The sequence below is a fragment of the Chinchilla lanigera genome, unplaced genomic scaffold (assembly GCF_000276665.1).
Source record: "Chinchilla lanigera isolate Chin_1 unplaced genomic scaffold, ChiLan1.0 scaffold00024, whole genome shotgun sequence".
NCBI classification, from domain to species: Eukaryota; Metazoa; Chordata; class Mammalia; order Rodentia; family Chinchillidae; genus Chinchilla; species Chinchilla lanigera.
In genome coordinates, this window is record NW_004955425.1 from 21,737,015 (window position 1) to 21,759,409 (window position 22,395).

General features: G+C 38.2%; 1 protein-coding gene across 1 annotated transcript in view; it reads left to right on the forward strand.

Annotated features, from left to right (window-relative positions):
• Positions 1-22,395, forward strand: part of Homer1 (homer scaffolding protein 1) — a 130,267-nt gene that overhangs the window by 92,438 nt on the left and 15,434 nt on the right. The window contains exons 6-7 of the mRNA XM_005386011.1: positions 17,996-18,152; positions 21,868-21,978. Of these exons, the coding sequence (XP_005386068.1) occupies positions 17,996-18,152; positions 21,868-21,978 (268 nt within the window). The remainder of the gene's footprint in view (positions 1-17,995; positions 18,153-21,867; positions 21,979-22,395) is intronic.

Here is a 22,395-nt window from a genome sequence, read left to right on the forward strand (position 1 = left end):
AAAAAAAAAAAAAAAAAAAAACAAATTTCTGCATGGGATCATATTCTTTCTCCTGAAAAAAAAAACAACTCAGTATTTCTACTAGTAATGAATTCTCTGATTTCTTGTCTGTTTTCCCTGTGTGTAGAGTTCTGGTTTGAGAATTGTTTTCTTTTAGTCTTGTTACTCCATGGTCTTCTGGATTGCCTAGTTTGTGAATAGCCATACTAATTATGTGGGGGGGGGGGTGCGTGTGTGTCTGTGTGTGTTTATGCTTTTGAACAAGTGGTTTGAGGTCTGCTGTTTTTTTTTTAATCTATATATCTTAAAATTTTTTTCGGACCTCTTCTTCTGTATGTTTTGGATTTTTTCTCTTTGTGTTTCGGTTTTCCTAATTTCTTTTTTTTTAATTTTATTTTATTTTTGGTCTTTTTTGAGACAGGGTTTCGCCATGTAGTTCAGGCTGGCTTTGAGCTCACTTTGTAGCCCAGGCTGGCCTCAAACTTGCAATGATTCTCCTGCCTCAGCCTCCCGAGTGCTGGGATACAGGCATGCGCCACCACGCCCGGCCTCCTAATTTCTTTTTTGTACCGCAGTTGAACTCAGGACCTTGCACTTGACAGGCAGGCACTGTGCTGCTGAGCTGTCTCCCTGGCCCTTAGTTTGCCTAATTTCTGTTCATTCATTTTTGCTTTTCTTTGTGTGTGCTGCTGTGGCAGATTCACTGACCCCATCACAGGCATTAATTATTATTTCTAGGATTTATATGACTGAGTTTCCATTGCTCTGCTGTAGTTCACATCCTGATCAGGCTGCTGATCAGGATCAGGATGGTGGCCTTTTTCAGTAAAGCCTATAACATTACTCTTTCACTTTGTTTGATATATCCAGCATCTCTCAGCAGGATTCTGTTGATTGCTTTCCCTCTTAACGGGGGTGTTACCCTTGCTTTTTGGTATGTCCTGCAATTTTTCTTACTGAAAGTCAAACACTGTCTAGGACAGCAATGGGTATAGTACAGGTGTCCCTCGGTAGCATCGGGGATTTGCTCCAGGAGCCCCTGTAGATACCAAAGTCTGTGGGTGCTTCAGTCCCATATAAAAAATGAAACAATATCTGTGTATAACCTACACACATCCTCCCCATACTTCAGATCATGTCTAGGTGGCTTATAATGCCTAACACAATGTGCATGCTATATGAGTAGCTATTATTGCATAGGTAATGGCAAGGAAAAAAAGTCTGAAGGTGTTTTGTATAGACAATTGTTTTTCCCAAATATATAGACATGGAATCCATAGATATGGAAGGTCTGCTGTATTTCTTTCTCCAAACAGGTATGACACTTGGTGCAGTATTAGTATAAAGTTAAGCCATTCTATTTAGGGGTTGAACTACATTTGGATTTTATTTATGCTATGGCTACAAGCACACCGTAACCTTTAAACTCACATTACCATCGCTACTCGGCCTTTTGGCTAAGATCAAGTGTAGTATCTGTTCCTATCAGTTTAAACTAGCATTACCTCGTGCTTTGGGTTGCTAAACAATTGAGTTGCTAAAGGGTTTTCTCACTGTTGCTGGTTATTCAGCTTCAAATCTTTCTTATATGCTTGTGCCTCAAAGGAGGTTTATTTTTATACTCTGAATCTTTGCACAAGGAAAAGCAGCTCTCATCTGACAGTACAGGACTGGATAGATTTCTGATTTTTGTCCATTCTCCATCCTGTGTAGGCACTGTGTCCTAGTGTCTCAGCTTGCTGGGTTAGAACTTTCTCAGTCACCTTGTACCCCTCCCTGTAGCAGGTGAATTCAGTCTTGTATGTTTAAGTCTTGTGTTAGTGTTTCCTGCCTTTCTCCTACAGGACAGGACTATTTTCTGTTTCTCTTACAGAGTTATAGTTTTATTTTCTTTGCCTCTGGTCTCAACAGGTCTTACCTGTGCCCAGGGAAGTGAGGGTGACAGGTTTAAGAGTACCTTCTCCCAGTAGCTTTAGGCTTTTGTTCCTTGGAGGAGAGGGGCCCTGACCAGGCTTCAAGGCTTTCCCACAAGGGTGGCCTCTCGCTTCATCTAGGATCCCCTGCTGTCTCCCTACCTCTACTCATTCTCTTGAGCTTCTGAGACAAGTCTGTGAAGGGGTGGTAAAGAACCAGTAAGAGGGTACAAACTCCCCTTGTGCCTGTGGTTTCCACAAGTCTTGGGATGTTTTTGATAGCTACCGCACTCAAAAATGTCATTCTATTTATGAAATTACTTTCTTGACATAGGACATAGAATAAATGGTCATTACATGTACCTAGATTTTACCATTAGTGTGTGGTATATTTTATGTTAGGGTTTACCAGAATTACCTTAAATTTGAACCTCTATGGATCTAAATAACAAAATATGAAAATACTACTAAAACAACCTAGGATGAATTTGAAGAATATGCTAGCCTACTTTAACCATATCCTTCAGTGGTCAGATCTTTTCAAATAGTTAATGTGGCGTGTTAGCTTCCTAGAAATGTAGACTGCTTTTTTAAAAATCTCTAATTTTTTATTTTATTAGTACATGTTTGCAGTTTATACAGAGGTTACATGTATACACCACAGTTTTTTTTAACCCTCTTCCCCTTCCCTCTGTCCCTCCTCCAATTCCCCTATCACATTTTTCATTCTTACTGTATTATTAATCGTGGCTCATGTTATAGCATATATTACTGCCCTACTTGGTTTGGTGCCTCAGTTCACAAACTTGATTCTTTCCATGATTCTGGTTGCAAACCAAGTGGGACAGTAACTGAATCAAATCAGTTGATTGATTCTTTTGCTGTACAGAAGTTTTTAGTCTGATATAATCTCATTTTTAAAATTCTTGTTTCTTGTGCAGTTGAGGTTCTGTTTAGAAAATCCTTTCCTAGATCTGTGTCTTCAAGTGTTCTACCTATTTTTATCTTCCACTAGATTTAATGTGTTTTACTGTTCAGATCTCTGATCCACTTTTATTTTAATTTAATATATGGTGAGAGATAAGGGTTCAGTTTCAGTCTTCTGCACACAGATAATCCATTTTTCCAGCACCACTTTTTGAGTAAATAGGCTATATTTCTTCCAACATGTGCTTTGGCTCCTTTGTTGAAAATAAATAGCTGAATGTGTCTAAGAAAGTTTCTGTATCCTAAATACAGTACATCGATCAATGTATCTGTTTTTGTTCTAGTACCATGCTATTTTTTTATCACTATTGCTTTGTAGTATAGCTTGAAGTCAGTGTGGTGGATTAACTAATGGTCAACTTGTAATACCCAACTGAACTGAATCAGTGCAGTGCAGTGGTGGGTATGGAAGGCCCACCTCAGGATTGTTACCAACAGCATAAAAAGAGAATTGGAGGGGAAGGTGGTGTGCTGTTGATTCTCCTGGAGAAGCATGTCGTGCTGATTTTTCTGATATGAACTCAGCTGTTCTCACCATCAGAGGAGCTTGCGTCCTCACTGTTGCTGAGGATGGCTGTGGTTCTTTTCACGGGAGCTCTGGGCCTTACCTTGAGCATTGCTTGCTGGCTCCAGTGCAGATCCCTCAGTCTCTTGGCACAGATCTTTGACCTCACTGGTGCAGACTTTCTAGCTTCTAGCACTGATCTTTGGGCCTTCCCAGTGCAGATCCTTGATACACACTTGCATGAGACATTGTTGTGAGCTCTAGGCCTCCAGTTGGGCTCGTGGGAGACATTGCTGTGGGCCCTACGTCTTCAGCTGAACTTGTGCAGGACATTGCCGTGGGATCCAGGCCCTCAGCAGGATTCTTTGGGTCTCTAGTATATGCCCAGGTCTTATGCACTTTTATGCATTTGACTCTTTGGGTAACTATTATAAAATAATCCTTTGAATTATATGACCTGTATTAAATCTTTTCCCTTGTAAACCCTGACTACAACTGTCAAGTATTGCTATGTTCTTGACTTGCTCTTGTTGCCCAAAACTGGTTTTTCTATTCTGGGTCTCTTCTAGTTCCGTATGAATTTTAGGATTGTTTTTTCTAGATCCGTAAAGTATGTTGTTGGTTTGTTTGGGGGTTTTTTGGTTTTGGCTTTGGGGGAATTTTTTGTACCAGAAATTGAACTCAGAACCTTGCACTTGCCAAGCTTGCGCTTGTGCCACTGAGCTGTATCCCCAGCCTGTTGTGGGTATTTTGATTGGGACTGCATTGAATCTGTGTAACAGTTTAGGGGGGGTGACCATTTTGACAATATGTCCTCTTCAATCTTCTTTTTCGTAGTGTTACAGTTTTCTTTTTAAAGGTCTTTCACTTCCTTGGTTACGTTGATTCCTAGGAATTTAATTTTTCTTGAAGCTACTGTGAAAGGTTTTATTTTCATAATTTCCTTTTCGTGCTGTTCATTGTTGGTGTACACAAAGGCTAATCATTTTTGTGTGTTGATCTTGTATCGTGCTACATTACTAAAGTTCATTATTCTAAGAGCTTTTTTGGTGGAGTTCTTTGGGTCTTCTGTGTAAAGTATCATGTCATCTGCAAATAATGACAAGTTATTTTTCTACTTGTATTCCTTTTATATCTTTCTCTTACCTAATTGCTCTGATTAATATTTCAGGTACTGTGTTGAATAGAAGTGGTGATAGTGGATACCCTTGTCTTGTTCCTAACTTTAGGGGGAATACTTTTAGCTTTTCTCCATTTGGTATGATGCTGACTATTGGTTTGTCATAAATAACTTTTATTATATTTAGGTATGGTCCTTCTATATCTGTTTTCTTCATGGTTTTTATCATGAAGGAATGTTGGATTTTTTTGAAAGCCTTTTCTGCATCTATTGATAGGACCATATGGTTTTTGACCTCGCTCATGTTTAAGTGATATATTACATTTATTGACTTATGTATGTTGATTCATCTTTGCATTTCTGCAATGAAACCTACTTGATCCTTTTTGACAGTGCATTGCATTATATTCGTTATTATCTTGTTGAGGATTTTTGTATCTATGTTCATTAAGGAAATTGGCCTATAGTTTTCATTTTTAGTTGAATCTTTATTCATTTATGGGATCAGGGTGATACTGGCTTCCATAAAGGAGTTTGGGAGCACTCCATCCCTTTTAATTTCTTTGAAGAGCTTGAGGAGTATTGGTGATATAACATCTGTAAAGATTTTGTAGAATTCAGTGAATCCATTAGATACTGCCTTTTTTTAATTGGTAGGGTCTTTATTACTGTGTCAGTTTCATTGCTTGTTATTGGGTTGTTAAGTATATTTATGTCTTCTTGGGTTAGTTTTGGTAGTTTGTATGTGTCTAGGAATCTGTTTGTTTCTTCAAAATTTGCTAATTTGTTGGAATACAATTTTTCAAAATAGTTACTGTCACTGGATTCACACAGTATCTGTTGTGATTTCACCTTTTTTGTTTCTAATTGCATTAGAAATGAAAATTAGTCTTTTCTCTTTCTCTTGGTAAGTCTGGCTAGGGGCTTATCTATTTTATTTTCTTTCAAAGAACCAGTGCTTCAATTTGTTGATTTTTTTTTTTTTCTGTTTTTTGTAGTCCCAATTTCATTGATTTCCACTCTCATCTTTATAATTGCCCAACTTAATTTTAATTTGGGGCTGGTTTGTTGTTGTTTCTCAAGTATCTTAAGAGTTCTCATAAGATTTTCTGTTTGAGCTTGCTGTTTGCTAATGTGAGTGTTGATTGCAATGAATTTTCCTCATAGAACTGTTTTCATAGTGTCCTAGAGGTTTCGATGAGTTGTACCATCATTGTCATTAACTTCCAGAAATTTTTAAATATCTTCTTTGATGTCTTCTTGACCCATTGATTGTTTACAAGTATGTTGTTAATTTTCCAGGAGCTTTAGCCTTTCCTGAGATTTCTCCTGTCATTGATTTCTATTTTCATGGCACAGTAGTCTGATAGTATGCATGGGGTAATTTCTGTTCTTTCATATTTACTAAACCATGCTTTGTGGATTACTGTGTGATCTGTTTTGTAAAAAGTACCATGTGCTGCTGAAAAGAATGTATACTCTGTTGTAGAGTGGTGGGATACTCTATATATACCCATTAAGTACAGATGTGCAAGGGTGTGGTTCAGCTATGAGACTTCTTCATTGGTTTTTTTGTTTAGTTGATCTATCTTTTTGTGAAAGTGTGATGTTAAAATTCCCTACTGTGATTGTGTTAGTGCTTATTCTCTCAGTTTCAGCAGTTTTTGTTTTATGAAGATGGGTGCTCCAATATTTGGTGCTTATATGTTTATTAATGTTATCTCTTCTTGTTGGAGTATTCCCTTAACTAGTATATAGTGACCTGCTTTGTCTCTTCTAATCAGTTTTAGCTTGAAGTGTACTGTGTTTGATATTAGAATTGCTACCCTTGCTTGCTTTCAGAGTCCTGGCAATGTTATTTTCCATCCTTTAATTTTTAGCCTATGAATATCTTTTTTCATTAGCTGAGTTTCTTGAATGCAGCAAGTTACTGGATTCTGTTTTTTGATCCAGTCTGCCAGTCTGTCTTTTTAGTGGAGAGTTGAGGCTGTTAATGTTGGGAAATACTACTGAGATATGTTGGTTATTGACTATCATTACCTTCTTTATCTGTTAGTGTATGATTTGTTTTCCTTTTCCTGATTTTCTCTGTTGCTGTTTGTCCATTGAGCTCACTTGTTTTCTTGGTGTTTTTAGGTGTGTCTGAATCATTGTTTCTGTTGAGAATATTCTTGAGTATTTTCTCTAGAACTGGTTTAGCACTCGTATATTTTCTGAGCCAGTCTCTTTCATGAAAATACCTTATTTTCCATCTATTTGGAAGGATAGCTTTGCTGGTTAAGTTAATCTGGGTTGTAAGTTATTTGCTCTTAGGGCTTGAAATAGTTTACTCCGAGCTCATCTGACCTTCAAGGTTTGTGCTGAAAGATGTGCTGTGATTATAATTGTTTGATCTTTGTATGTGATTTTGTTTTCTTTTGTTTTTCATTAGTCACTTTTAAAATTGTGGTTTTTTTTGTTGGATATCTGGTAATTTAATAAGGATATGCCTTATTAAATATTAAGGATATGCTTTTGTCATCATAATTGCTTGGTGTTTGTCTTAGTTAATTTTCTCATTGCTGAAACAGAATACCCAACACCTAAAGTTAAAGGAGGAAAGGTTTATTTGGCTCACAGTTTGTAGAGGTTTCGGTTCATAGTTGGACAGGGTGGCATGGCAGAGGGGCATTGCAGAGGAGAAAACAGTCATGGCAGGAAGGAGGCTACAAGCAATGGCAGCAGCAGCCCTTTTTCTATTTATCCAGGCTACTTGCCCTTAGGGAGGGTAGCACTTACACCCTTAATCACAGCATCACATTGTAAATCAATCCCAGCATTGCATCCCTGATCCCAGCATCTTATACCCTAGATCTAGCCTTCTCCCAAACACCCCACATATGACCCCATGAGGCTTTGGAGGGACATCTAGATATAAGCCATATAGATGTAAACTATAAGCGTCGCTTACTTATATATTAAACTCTTACTATGTTTGAGAAATTCTCTTCCATGATTTCTGTAAGCATGTTAGTGAATCTGTGTGTGCTGTCATCTAGTTTTTCTTTAGCTCCAGTAACCTTAGATTGCTCTTGTTGTCATCTAGTAGCTGCTGCATAGTCTTCTCTTGTTCTCTTACATACTTTTTGGCTTCTTTGAGCTCTTTATCGCAATTCACTATTTTGTTCTCAATTTCAGACACTCTTCTTCATATTGGTCATATCTGCAGTGTATGAATTCTATACAGTTTTTTATTCCAGATATTTCTGTCTGACATCTTTTCAAAGACTCTATATCCTTGTTGAATCTGTCATTCAAATTTTAAACTGTTGTAGTTAATTCATCCAGTTTTTCACCAGTTTCCCAAAATTTACTATGTGCATATTGAGTGAAATTGCTGTGAACTGTTGATTCATTTCCTCTCTGAACTCATCTGTTTTCCACATCCTTTTTATGAATTTTTCATAGATTTTTGCTACCTGGTACTTGTTTTCTTCTTCCTTTGTGACCCCTCCCTTTCTTGTGAGAGTCGGGGGTAGGGTTGGAGGTCTTCTATTTCCTTGCTTCCCCATTCTTTTGTGTGTGTGTGTATGAAATTTAAGTACATGTGGTCCCCTCTTTTTCCTCACCTTTTGTGGGAAGAGCGGTTGCTGCAGGTTGGGGTTTAAAGGACTGAGGAGAGTTTGGCTTATATGGAAATTTTTAGTAGGATGTTACTTCCCCATGAATAATTTTCAGCTTTGTATGTCTAGCACTAGTATGTACTCCTTCTGTTGTTTACTCTGTGTGATTTTTGCTTTGTCCCTATGTTTTGCCGAAAGAATTACTTCTGACTATAATAGCATCCACAGATTTGATCTTACAGCACTTCTATATGATAGTCCTTGCACTTACACTTCCCCCTTTGTTCTCTGTGCACACTTTCACAGTTTATTGTTTTTGCTTATTATGCAGTGGAGAGGTGAGGTGGGGAAGGAATAATGGGAGGGGTGTTCAGATGAGAAGTGTTAGACACTGAGGGGGAGGTTTTGGCGGAGGAATAGTGGTAAATGAGAAAAGGTTGCTGGGGGGTCTGATTTTTTTATAAAGGTACTTACAGTTGAGTTAAAGGTTATTGAGAGTTTTCAGAGGGTAGGTGTAAGAGCAGGGTCTGGGAGAAAGGTTTCTCTTTGTGACTGAGGATGTTTGCAAATAAGATAGCTGGCTTTGGGGCCTTGTTTGGAGGGAGTGTCATATTCCATCCTTCCACTTTCAGTCAACTTTTTACTTTTGATGACTTCCATGCACTTTCATTGTTTGGTTGAGATGTAGACTGGTGCAATCACTGTCTCCTGTAGGTAATATATGGTTGCAGTTAATTTTTTGATTCAGTCTGCCAGTCTCTGTCTTTTGGCTGGGAAGTCCAGGCCCTTGACATTGAGCATTATAATTGTAACGTGATTATTAAATCTTGCCATTGCATTATTTTCCTGATAGTGACCCCTGTATATTTTTATTATAACAAAAGGGTGATTCCTCCCCTTCTCTTCAAGCCCTCCACATCTCTTTCTAGGACTCCCTAATTTTTTCTTTTTTTCCAGTACTAGGAGTCGAACTCATGACCTTAGGTTTGCCAGGCAGGTGCTGTGCTACTGAGCTAAATCCCCAGCCCCTTGTGTGCTTCTTTAGGATTCCTTGTTCTGGAAAGTTGAGGCTAATTTTGCAGGATATAAAAGTCTCGGTTGTTTTATTTTAGGGCTTCAAAAAACTTGGCTACAAACTCTGGCTTGTAAGGTTTGTGCTGAGAAATTTACTGTTATTTTCATAGGCTTGCCTTTCTCTAAACTTTTAGCGTCCTCTTCTTCTCTTTTTCACATTTTTTTATTTTAAAAATTTAAAAAACTAACAAAACAACAATGAGGACAAAATCAGAACAACACAAAAATAACAAAAAAATACATGACCTCAAAACAAAACGATAGAAATTTACAGTGGTTGCTATATTACATACTGTTATCTTCAACCAAGTTGCTCAGTCTACCAGACATACGAATGTAAGATTGATCAAACAATCAAAGACTGTAACAAGTAAAAAAAAAAAATTGGAAATGATGCAGAGCTTCACCATACAAGATGGTAGGAGTTCAACAATGGTTCTTGTACTGCATATTGTTTTCATATCAGTCATTCTGATCACCAAATTCAAGTGTGCAAAATTAGTCAAGAAAAAAGAAAATTTTAAGCACTGACTGTTCCTCTCAATAAACCACAGACATCAGCAATACACCTATTCCAACTATTCTTACCTATACATATAAATTTTTTCATTTTAAAAAATCCAAAATAACAAGAACAAATACATAAACAAAGCAGCATAGAGAGCAATAAAAATGATACAGAATTTCAAAACATGGTGATAGGATATTAACAATCGTTGTTATATGACATAATGTCATCTTCAAAATCGTTGCATATATCACCAGATATAAGCATGAAAGATTGATCAAACAATTACACATTACCAATTCCTTTCAGTAAACCAACAGACATTAGTAGTACAATTATCCTAGCTAGCCTGTATTTTCTTCCCTCTTCTTTCTTTTTCCTCTCCCCTCCTTCATCCCAGTTGCTCCTTCCTGTTTGAGCAGTTTCTTTTCCCTTTCACAATATCTATCAATCCGTAACAAATGCTGGAGGGGCTGTGGGGAAAAAGGAACTCTTCTCCACTGTTGGTGGGAGTGTAGACTGGTGCAATCACTGTGGAAATCAGTCTGGAGATTCCTCAGTAAACTAGGATTAGAGGTCCCATTCAACCCAGCTGTTCCCCTTCTGGGTATTTTTCCAAAAGAACTGAAAACATCATACCACAGTGATATATGTGCACCCATGTTTATAGCAGCACAATTTGTAATAGCTAAATCTTGGAAACAACTGAAATGTCCATCAACTGAGGAATGGATAAAAAAGTTGTGGTATTTTTAAACAGTGGAATATTATTAAGCTATAAAGAAAGATAGACTAGAGGCTTTTATAGGTAAGTGGATGCAACTGGAGACCATACTCAGTGAAATAAATCACATTCACATGTATAAACATTGTATTTCCTCCCTACTGTAAGAACATGAAAGAGTAAGTACCTCTTCTTTACTAATTTTTGATTATGATGTGTTCTGCAGAGGTTCTTCTCTGGTAGTGGCTATCTCATCTTCTGTATGCCTCCTGTACTTCAATATTGAATTATTTCCCTAGATTTGGAAAGGTTTTTGCTGTGATTTCAAGAATAAATTTTTATACAATTTGAGTCTTCTAATTTTTTCTTTATTCCTATAATTCTGAAGAGTTTTCCTTTTTTGAGTCATTCAACAGCTGTAAGATCCATTTTGCATGGTATCTTATTGTTTTTAGTATATCATTAAGTTCATGATCACCTACATCCACCTTGTCTTCAATTTTTCACTCTCTGTCCTCACACTAGTCAATTGTTACTCATACTTTCTTTGAATTTTTCACATCTTGTATTTCTGCTGGCTTGCTTTTCATACTTTCTGTTTCTTTATCAAAATAATCATTCATATCTTTTTTTAAAGAGAAAAAATACAAGATTTCAAAACAGGATAATCGAAGGGTAAAAATGGTTAATACATTGTGTATTGTTATTTTTCAACTAGTTACTCAGAGTATAAGATACCAGCATTTAATTGTCCAAACAATATTAGGACAAACGTTTCTTTTCAATGAACTAAGAGAAATTAGTAGAGTTAGTAGTGTAACCATCTTAACTACTTCTCTCTCTCTATATATATATATATTTTTTTTTTATTTTTTTGCTTTTCCCTTCTTTTCTCCATTCCCACATCCCAGTTTCTCTTTCCTTTCAACGTTTCTTCCTATTTTACAATATCTGTTACACATTTTGGATCTTATTTACTCTTTCAGCTTCTCACACTAGGCAGACAGTATGATGTATACATGTGCATCTGGTTTATTCCACTTATGAGTATGGTCTTGATTTGCATGCATTTACTGATAAAAGTCTCCAGTTTATCCTTTTTATGGCTGAGTAATACTCCATTATATAAAAAGACCACATCTTTTTAACCATTCCTCAGCTGATGGGCATTTGAGTTCTTTTCAAGTTCTAGCTATTAACAAATTGTGCTGCTGTAAAGATGGGTGCACATATATCACTGTACTATGATGTTTTTAATTCTTCTGGGAAAATACCCAGCAGGGGAATAGCTGGGTTAAATGGGACCTCCAATCCTACTTTTTTGAGGAAACTCCACACTGATTTCCACAGTGGTTGCACCAGTCTACACTCCAACCAAAAGTGGAGAAGAGTTCCTTTTTCCCCACAGCCTCTCCAGCATTTGTTATTGGTAGATTTCTTGATAATAGGCATTCTTTCCAGAATGAGATGGAATCTCAGTGTTGTTTTAATTTACATCTCTTGAATGACCAGTGATGTTGAACTTTTTTTATATATATTTATTTGCCATTTGTATTTCTTCATATGAGAAGTGTATATTCATCTCAGATGCCCATTTTTGGATTGAGTCTTTAAATTTGGGAGGTCTGTTTTTTAATTCTTTATATGTTCTCAGTAGTAATCCTTTGTCTGAGGAACAGCTGTAAACATTTTTTCCCACATTGTGGTTTGTCTCTTCTCACTGGTGTTTGTTTGTTTGTTTTGCTGTGCAAAAGCTTTTTAATAAGGTGAGATCCCAGTTACTGATTCGTGATAGTTCTTTTGTGATTGGGGTTTTATTCATAAAGTCTTTGCCTACACCAGTGTTTCAAGAGTTTTACCTATTCTGTCTTCCAGCAGATTTAATGTTTCTGTCTTAATATTTAGATCTTTGATGGTCCATTAAACTTAGGCATGTGCAGAGCCAGTTTTTCCAGCACCATTTATTAAAGAGGCTGTCTTTCTTCCAGTGAATGAGTTTGGCCCCTTTGTCAAAGATAAGGTAGCTGAGAATCTCTGGAGTTGTTTCTTGCATCTTCTGATCTGTTCCATTGATCTTCTGGTCTGCTTTTTTGCCAGTACCATTGCTGTTTTTATCACCATAGTAATTTCAAATCCGGGATTGTGATGCCCCCTACCTTGCCTTTGTTGTCCAGAATTGCCTTTGCTATTCTAGTTCTCTTCTGGTTCCAAATGAATTTTAGGATTGTTGTCTCTAATTCTGTGAGAAATGCTATTGAAATTTTGATTGAGATTGCATAAAATCTGTACAACACTTTTGGAAGTATGGCCATTTTCACTATATTGGTTCTTCCTACCCAAGAGCAAGGGATAGCTTTCCATTTTCTGATACCTACTTCAGTCTCCTTTTTCAGAGTACTGTAGTTTTCACTGTAGCAGTCTTTTACTTCTTTTGTTAGATTGATTCCTAGGTATTTCATTTTTTTGGATGCTATTGTGAAAGGTCTTCTTTCCCTAATTTCTCTCTCAGTGAGTTTGTTATTCATATACAGGAAGGCTATTGATTTTTGAGTGTTGACTTTGTATCCAGCTACACAACTGAATTTGTTTATTAAATCTAGCAGTTTTTTTAGTGGAGTTTTTGGGGTTTTCTGTGTAGAGTATCATGTCATCTGCAAATAATGATAATTTAACTTGTTCCTTTTCTATCCTTATTCCTTTTATTGCTTTATGTTGTCTAATTGCTCTCACTAGTTTTCAGAACTATGCTGAATAAGAGTGGAGACAGTAGACATCCTTGTATTCTGGATTTTAGAGTATAAGCATTCAGTTTTTCTTTATTTAGTATGATACTGGCTGTTGGTTTGTCGTAGGTGGCTCTTACCAGATTGAGATAAAGAGCATCTATTCCAATTTTCTATAGGGTTTTTATCATGAGTGGGTGCTGGTCTTTGTCAGAAGCTTTTTCTGCATTTATTGAGATGATCATATGGTTTTTATCCTTGGCTGTGTCAATATGGTATATTACATTTATTGATTTACATATGTTGAACCATCCCTACATCCCTGGGATGAATCCAACTTGGTCATGGTGTATAATCTTCTTAATGATTTGCTGCATTCTGTTTGACAGTATCTTACTGAGGATTTTTGCATATATGTTCATTAGGGAGATTGGCCTATAGTTCTCTTTCTTAATTGGGTCCTTCTCTGGTTTTGGTATCAGGAGAATGCTTGTTTCCAGGAGTGAATTTGGGAGTATTACTTCTCTTTCAACTTCATTAAAGAGTTTGAGAAGTGGTGGTGTTACGTTTTCTCTAATTTGCTTGTAGAATTCGGCAGTGAATCCATCAGGACCTGGGCTTTTCTTTGTTCATAGGTTAACAGTAGAAATCAGCAATCCTAACAGAGTCAAACACAAGCTGGATATTGTCATACCATAAGAACTAGTACAAGCTGCAACTATGTCACCCTTACCAATAGAAAAAAAGTTCTGCAATAATAATATAGACACAAAGACAAACCAAATATGATGTATAGTAAACACCTACTGAAAGCAACAAGTGTAGTACCTATTCAACAGAAAAGAATTCAGCAGTAACAGCACAGTCAGCTAAATAGCTACAAATTAATAAAGTGTAATAATAGCAATAATAAAAATGGAGGGGTAAAGAAAAAATGAAAGAAGTTAAAATTTGAAGGAAGAGGGAAGAAAAGTAAGGTTTAAAATCCAGTTAAAAAATAGTTAACAAAGTTAGGTAAAAGTAATATAAAAGAAAAAAATGAAAAAAAAAGTTTTTAAAAACTAAAAGAGCAAAAGAAAGAAGAAAAAGCAGTCTACTACACAAAGTCTAAAAGGTCCCTGCAGGTGTTTGAGTGAGTGGTTTCTTTCTAGGTCCTGTAGTGTTGGAATCCACCAGATTTGGGGGAGAAATAGTGAGACACATTAGGGCCTGTTCTGTTTCCATGCCCACTCATTGGTACCTGAATGTTGAGTTCTATCTGCCTTTCCTGCTTGGCAAGGTCAGGCAGTGGTGTGGTATCTGCCTTAGGGCTGTTTTCATTTTGTGGGCTCCTGGTGTTCATGCCCTTCCATGTACACCAGGTCACTACTCTCTCTCCCTGGCTTTATGGCCTGTGGACTTGTGAGGTGACCCCCTTGCTCCAGAGCCCCCACTGTCTGTCCACACCAAGATGTGGTGACTGTCCAAGCCAAGGTGTATTATTGATCCTGTTTGCAGAAAACAGGCCACCTAGCACTATGCTAGACAAACACGGGGGCGGGGGAGGAGAGGACAGCAGTCTGCTGGATTTAATGCCAGCACTTTCAGAACCAGCCTTCTCAGAAAACCACACACCCAGCCTGGCTTTTCACCACAGAGGACAGGACCACAGTGTCCTTCCCATCTGGAGCTCATGCTGCTTAAACTCAGGGAATCCTCCCTTCTCTCCATACCTATCTCTGTGGCCATCTACTAGTCACTGCAATAGGGTGACCCGAGAAACCCTAAAGTGTAGTTGATCTGTTACTTCTGATTCCTGAAATAGCTGTGTTAAACAGTAAAGCCTTTCTGAAATGAGTTGTGATTGTATTATTCCCAAATACGATAGGCACTAAACTGGATTTCTTCCCCAACTCTAGCTTGCCATGCAGAGGAAGTTGCTTTCAGAGTAAAATCCCACACTGTATATTGCCAGTTACAGTACCTTGGGCTTTTTTGGTGCTGGTGCTCCCAGTCTGTTGTTTCCCCAGAGCCGCTGACCCCGTCTGGGCACACCTTGTTTTTGCAGAAATAGGTCCTCCTCCCTGGAGCTGGGGTCGAGTTCCAGACTGCTTTGTTCTGTGTTGTCTTTAGTTTCTCCAGTTTTTCTGTGTTTTCTGGTCTTCTGGTGAGCTATTTCTTGATTCCTGGAGTTCTCTTTGCTAAATTGTTTTCCATTTGTCTCAGTTCCAGATCCCAAAGAGGCTTTGAGCATTTATGTTACCATCTTATTCTATCAACATATGAATGTTGAAAGAAAAGAATTCTGCCTGTAGTGCAGGATTACAGAACTAGTCAGAAATGTAGAGATTTCTAGAATAACACTGTTGTGATTGAGTGTTGTGCGTCTTTACTGTCCTATTTGGCAGCCTCTGGTCATGTGTGCCTTTTGAGTTCATGAAATGTGGCTAATGAAACAGAAGAGCTAAACTTTTTGTTTGTTTTTCTGTTTTTTGTTTTTCTCCGGTACCGGGAACCGAACTCACGACCTTGCGCTTGCCAGGCAGGCGCTTTGCCGCTGAGCTAAATCCCCAGCCCCGAGCTAAACTTTTAACTTCTAATTTTCCACAGTTTAAATATAAATGGCAACATGTGTCAAGTGCCCAACATTTGGATAATGCAGACCTTGACCTGTCTCTCCTCAAAGTGGCTGAGAGATGAGTCCAAGATCACACAGATAATTATTGAAATAATTTTGATGTAGATGGAGTTCTGATTTTTTAATGGATTTTGCTATTTTGTTCTCCTATAAAGACATGCTGATCCATCTTATTTTATAATTGTGTGACATTGAAAAATGGGTTTTAGAAATAAGTCATTAAAATTTTTCTTTTAACTTTTAAAGATGTTTGCATATGGCAAAGGCTTAAAGTAGTTCACTAAGATTTTAATTGTCAGATTGAAGGGTCTATTTAAATAAATGTACTGTAGGAGAAAAACTGATAGATAGCTTTAAAAAAAATTTTGTAATTCAATTAGAATAGGTGAATAGGTACATGCTCAGAAGATCCAAATCTGAAAATCATTTCACAAAGGAACATTTTTCTTTTTCAAGATAAAAATGCATTATTAAATTTATAGCTTAGATTATTATTTTATTCTTTCATGTTTTGATGAGATTCTGTCTTAGTAAACTAATTTTAGACTTTCAGAAAAGTTACAGAAATTTCACAGGGCTCCAGCTATCTTTCACCTAGCTTTCCCTAATGTTAGCATTTTACGAGGCTGTACTGTGATTATCAGATGCTGGAAGTTCATATCGGTGCCCCCGGACTAACTCAGCTTTCACCAGTGTCCTCCTTTGTTCCGGGAACCTGCCCGGGATCCTGCATTGCATTTGCTTGTTACTTCTTGTTTTCTCCATTCTACTCTTCAGTCTTTTTTTTTAGACAGTTTTGCTCTGTTATTTTGTAGTATGTCTAAGTTTGGGTTTAGTTCATGTGATTTTTTTTTCATTCTTTGGGTGAAATTATGCAGTTTTTAAGAATATCACAGGAGTCAGTCATCATGGTGCACATATCTCAGCACTCTGGGAAGCTGAGGCAGGAGGATCACAAGGCCTAGCCCTATGAGCAACTTAGGAAGACCCTATATCAATTTTTTTAAAATTTTAGGAAGGGTTGGGGATGAGCTTTAGAAATCTTGCTGATGGAAACTGCTTTCTTTTATATAATAAATCTACATTAAAGTTACTTTAAATTACAGCCCATTAAGACATTCAAACGACTTATCAAACATAAGAACAGTGATTTTTAAAAGATATAAGCATTTCTAGATAGTGGGACGAGGTTAGTAGAATTTCACTAACAGAAACAGACTGCTTTATAGTGAGAAAGAGAAACTTTTCAGCTGAGGCAGTTCTTTCTTCATTGGAAAGTTAAGAAAGGAATTATGGGAATGGTCTTCCCAGCTAAGAGGACTGTCCTTGTGTAGAAAATCGTCTTGGTTGAGAAACTTAATTAGATGATTTGCCAAATAGAATGTTGAATGACTGAAAGGGGATTGCTCTCATCTTCTCTGTGTGACCCTGAGTTATTATCAAAAATTAAATCACCAGAGTAGTCCAGGTCTGGAGTATCGTGTGAAATCACCTATGTGGCACTAAATTTCTGCTTTTGGCATTTAAAAATCCTGTTTTTGGCATTATAAATCAACAAGAATTTCAAAAGTAATACTCTGTGACATGCCCCAAACTTTATTGACACTTAAGCATCCTCGGATTGGTACTCTTTTTTTTTTTTTTTTTTTTTTTTTTGAGACAGAGTCTCACTATGTAGTTCAGGCTGGTCTTGATCTCACTTTGTAGCTCGGGCTGCTCTTGAATTTGCGATCCTCCTGCCTCAGCCTCCAAGTGCTGAGATTACAGGCATGTGCCACCACACCCGGCTTGGTACTCTTTAAAAAGTGCATTTTTAGGTATTGTTTTAGATATATATATTCATTTCTCGAAAGAGAATGGGTACTGTGGGTTTGCTGGCATGTATCTATAATCCCAGGTACTTAGGAAGCTGAGGCAGGAAGAAACCTGAGTTTAGGAGTTTAAGAGTAGCCTGGGCAACATAGCAAGATCCTGTCTGGGGCAGGGAGGAGGAAGGAAGGAATGGATAGATATCTGTACTTTTATAAAGGAAGTGGGAACTAGTCCATGTTCAGCCTAGTACTTTGGTAATTTTTGTGTTTCTTCACTAGGAATGTTTCAGTGAAGTTTTTGTGTTTTTACTGCTTTGGGGTGGTCTGAACACATTCTTAGATAAAGAACGGGATGGTACTGCCACTTCACAAACAATATTCAGCGTAACAAGTGGAATTTTGTTATTTTAGTTCAGCTATCAGCAAGCACTGGGAGGCTGAACTGGCTGCCCTCAAAGGAAACAATGCCAAGCTCACTGCAGCCCTGTTGGAATCCACTGCCAACGTGAAGCAATGGAAACAGCAGCTCGCCGCCTACCAGGAGGAAGCAGAGCGCCTGCACAAGCGGGTAAGCACGGCCCGCCCTGGCAGTGCAGAGCACAGCTCCTCATCAGAGGGAATGTGCGTGTAGAGCCAGTGCACAGACAGCTTTCTGGTGCTTTGGTTGTCAGGACAGACGGATGGGTTGCATTATGTTGGTTTGTTTGGTTAAGGAAAATATTTTCTATAGTTTAATGAGAATGAAGATTATACAGCTTTTGAAGTCAAAAGTTGTTTGAGAGTTTCTTTCAGCTCAGTAGTTTCCTCTATAGAAAAGAAATACTGTATACTCTGCAGTTCTTCATTGTTTTATTTTTTATTTTTACTGTATTTTTTAAAAGAAGCTATGTGAAAAATACAGGCAACTCATTTAAAATTGGAAATATTAGCCATTTGAGACAGAAAAAAATCACAAATCTCAATTCTATTAATATCAGAAACCCAAACAATTTTTTTTTTATTCAAAGCATAGAAATGCATTCACCCTACAGGAAGCAGATGCCAGTAATTTCCCTTTCAAAAAGGATGTCAAGTAAGCCACTCCAGAGACAACAGAGAGTGGCTGAGCAGCAGCACAGTGTGAGGTGTGAGACAGGACCCGGTGACAGGGAAGTGACGGGAACTGATGGAAACATGAGGGGACTTAGCAACCGGAGAACACGTCCCTCTACCTGAACGTGGCCCTATGAGAGCAGTGGGAAGGGGCATCACCTGACAGGCACATGCTTCCAGATTTGCAAAGGGAGGAGGATGTGGGGATCTGCTCACAACATACTTAAGACACTACTGGACTATACAGTGAAAAATTATGGAAGTGATAAATTTTGTTATGTTTTTATCATGGAAAAACAACTTTTAGCAATTGAATATAGGCAGTAAGTACTCACTTAGGAGCTGTCAGGTTGCTGTGTTATCCCTGCCCTTAAAGAAGCTCTGCCAGGTCAATTTAATATAGGACTTCTAAATGGTAGAGACAGAAATACTGTAACTCTCAGCCTGTTAAATGTCAGATGTGCCAAGTCCGTGTTCTCCAAATTCAAAGAATAATTTCTAAGAAACAACAGAGGTTAAGAGTAGGAAATACAGGGAAATATAGCTCAGTGGTGCAGCACCTGCCAGGCAAACTTGAGGTCCTGAGTTCAAATCCTGGTACCCAGCAACAACAACAAAAAAAGAGTAGGAAATATTTTTTGAGGGAGAGAGATACAGATGCTGAGAGACAGGAAGGGTCCGAGTTGTCAGTGAGCCCTCTTCTCAAAGGAAGTTTTACAGAGCACAATCATGAGGTAGATACAAGATTATGAAATGAGTACAACATGGGACAAAACTGTGATCAACCAATAAGGTTACAGTACAGCCGCGTGGTATTGACCCAGTGGGGAAACAAGTCAAGTAGCAAGTGTACATGGAAAGAACAAAGAACTTTCCAGGAAAGGATGAGTCCAAGGGCCCTGCTCTCACTGCTACCTGTCTAGACTTTATTGGACCAGGTGTTACCACTTATCCCTTGCAAGGCATGGAGGCCTGGTCATTCTGTCTTATCTTGAGGTTTGGCCTCTAACAGATGTACCTCTGGCCACAGTTGTAATGAGCTTTCCTCTTTTGTATTGATTCTCTCGAGGGCCTTTCCCTGATTGCTTATGATATCTCTACCTACCTAACTTAACTGTCTATAAGTTGACTATTAAAGAATTTAAGAAAAGTAAGACATGACCTTTTTATTTACTCACAGATGTATAATTTCCAGAGTTCTTGCCTTTCTGCAGGCCTGAATTTCTATCAGGTGTCATTTCTCTGCAGTCTGCATGACCTCCTTTAGCATTTCTGGCAATAAATTATCTCACCTTTTGTTCAGATAGATTTGTCTCTTGACTACAGCTTCATTTCCTGATTTTTTTCCCACATTATAGTCATTTTAACTGTATATTGGACGCTGAAATGAAGTTTTGGAGAGACTGTAGTTTTGCTGTCTTCTTTGAAGAGTGTAGGTTTTTTTTTTTTTTTTTTAATCAGCAGGCAGTTAAATTACCTGTGGGTTAGCTTGATTTTTGTGGAATTGTGGACCTATATGTTATTAGGCTTGATTTGTTTCAATTTTTCCTTAATTCTAATGTAAATCAGTTAGTCCTGGGAAACCTTGAAGACCCAGCTGTTCTGGGTGTCCTGTTCTGGCTGGGGCTAGTGCAGCAGCATAGGGCTGCCGACTTCCTCTGTAGGAAGCCCTGCAAGAGCTTGGTTCTTCTGACCTCAGTGTTCCCTGCACTCCTTGGCCCCTGGGTCTCACCTGTGCCTGATCAGCTGGGGTTAGCTAGAGACTGTGGAAAGCCTCTGTGCTTAGTAAGGGCTTAGTAAGCGCTCCTTCCTCTTCACCGCCTGACTTCTCCCATCTCTTCTCAGGGGCCCCACAGCACTCAGCCTCCTGGGCGAGACCGGAGTTTTCTGAGTTCATCCAAGCAGTTGAGCAGGATGGCTGGCGCCTTCCTGCAGGCGAGAAGATGTGTGACTGTGTATTTTACCCAAAGTGACTGCTTTCTCTCAGTGTTCTGCCAATTTGGTTACTCGTCAGGGCCTTCAAACAGTTGATTTTTATATTTCGTCCACAGTTTGTGATTGTAATCTGTGGAAAATTAATAATCATCATTATCAGAACTAGAACTGCCCTTAGGAAATGTGTTATCTAATCAAACAAAAAGAAACCCAAGGTTTTTGAACAGATTCTGTGTTTTGTGAGTGGAACAGGAGAGCTCTGAGGGCTTGTGTAAATAAGGTTAGCCATCTGGAGAAAGTGCAGTGGACCGAGAGCTGATGGCCTGGCAGGGTGAGACTGATTTCCCATCATCAGAGAGGACAGTCCAGTGAAGTCAGGGGGTGGACATGAACCTAGCTTGTTCTCAGAGCAAGGAGACTAGCCTGCTTTTAGCTGGAAGTATATATATTTTGGCCAAAGAGGATGGATGAACAGCTGGGGCCAATGAGGGAAGTGCAAATCAAAGCTACACATGTGTGGGATATGGTGCACCCCTGTCTCCAGAGCCTGAGGCAAGAGGATCACCACAAGTTCGAGGCCAGCGTGGGCCACATGTTGAGTGTAAGGCCAGTCTGAACTACATAGTGAGACTCTACTTCAAAAACCAAAAAATAAAAAATAAAAATCCCACAGAGCTTGAATGTGTAAGCATGCAAGGAGAAATAAAGAAAAGGGAGCGAGCTCTTTGGGTTGTCAGTTATTACTAATTAAAGAACTCTTTCTTATATCTTTCTTATAAGAAGCACTATGAATATGAAGTCATTGTAGTACTGAAAAATGTAAGTTGTATTTTAAGCATATATTTTCTTCTAAATTCCATTACATTTTAGAAATGTACTTGACAAACTTCTAACTTCTGCAAGGCCAAGTTTTCACAACCCATATTTAATTTGAATGCTATAGCTGAAGGACAGAAGGACATATCTGATCTTGAGTATATGTTCAAAAGAAATTTCTTTTAAACTTTCATTATAGGAGTTCCCTGCTGTCAAGAAATCACTATTCTTAACCTGTGCATGACCCAGTATGTAAATATTTCCTTTGTTCTTTTTACCTTGTATTCACTGTGCATCTTTAAAGAATATGTTCATTTTATGCTGATCGTGTTACCATTTCCCAAAATTCATTATTCACATATCAGGAGCTTACTATGTCTTCAGCAAAAAGCTTTCTTAAATTGTCATCTAATTTCACATATGTTCTCATTGAATTTTAGGTGACAGAGCTTGAATGTGTAAGCAGCCAAGCAAATGCAGTGCATACCCATAAGACGGAATTAAACCAGACGATACAAGAACTGGAGGAGACGCTCAAAGTCAAGGAAGAGGTATTTGCCACTTCCTGCCCATCTCTGTCAGGCTGGCCTGTGTTAGAAGTACTAGTCTGTTGAGCTTATGGAATAAAAGTAACATTGTAAATTTTTTAAAATGAAATTTTTATTGAGTGGTATTGCGCTTGTGCATGTTTTCCCCATTCTCATTTCTGTTACTATGCCCTGGGTTGAACAGATTGGGCAGTTAGACTGAGAGAATGCCTATTACTTTCTGTATGGGGGGTGTGTTTATAAAGTCAATAGGAAGCCATGGGAGACGAAAACGGTTTCACAAGTTGTAGCTGTCTCTGGTTTCCAGTCAAAAGCCGTAATGTCCTAGGAAAGGATTGTCTCAAAGCTTGAAACAGCCTTTAAAATGGTCAGGTTGTGTCTCTAAGCTGTGCTGCATCGAGTTAGAGTTGTTGCTGAAGG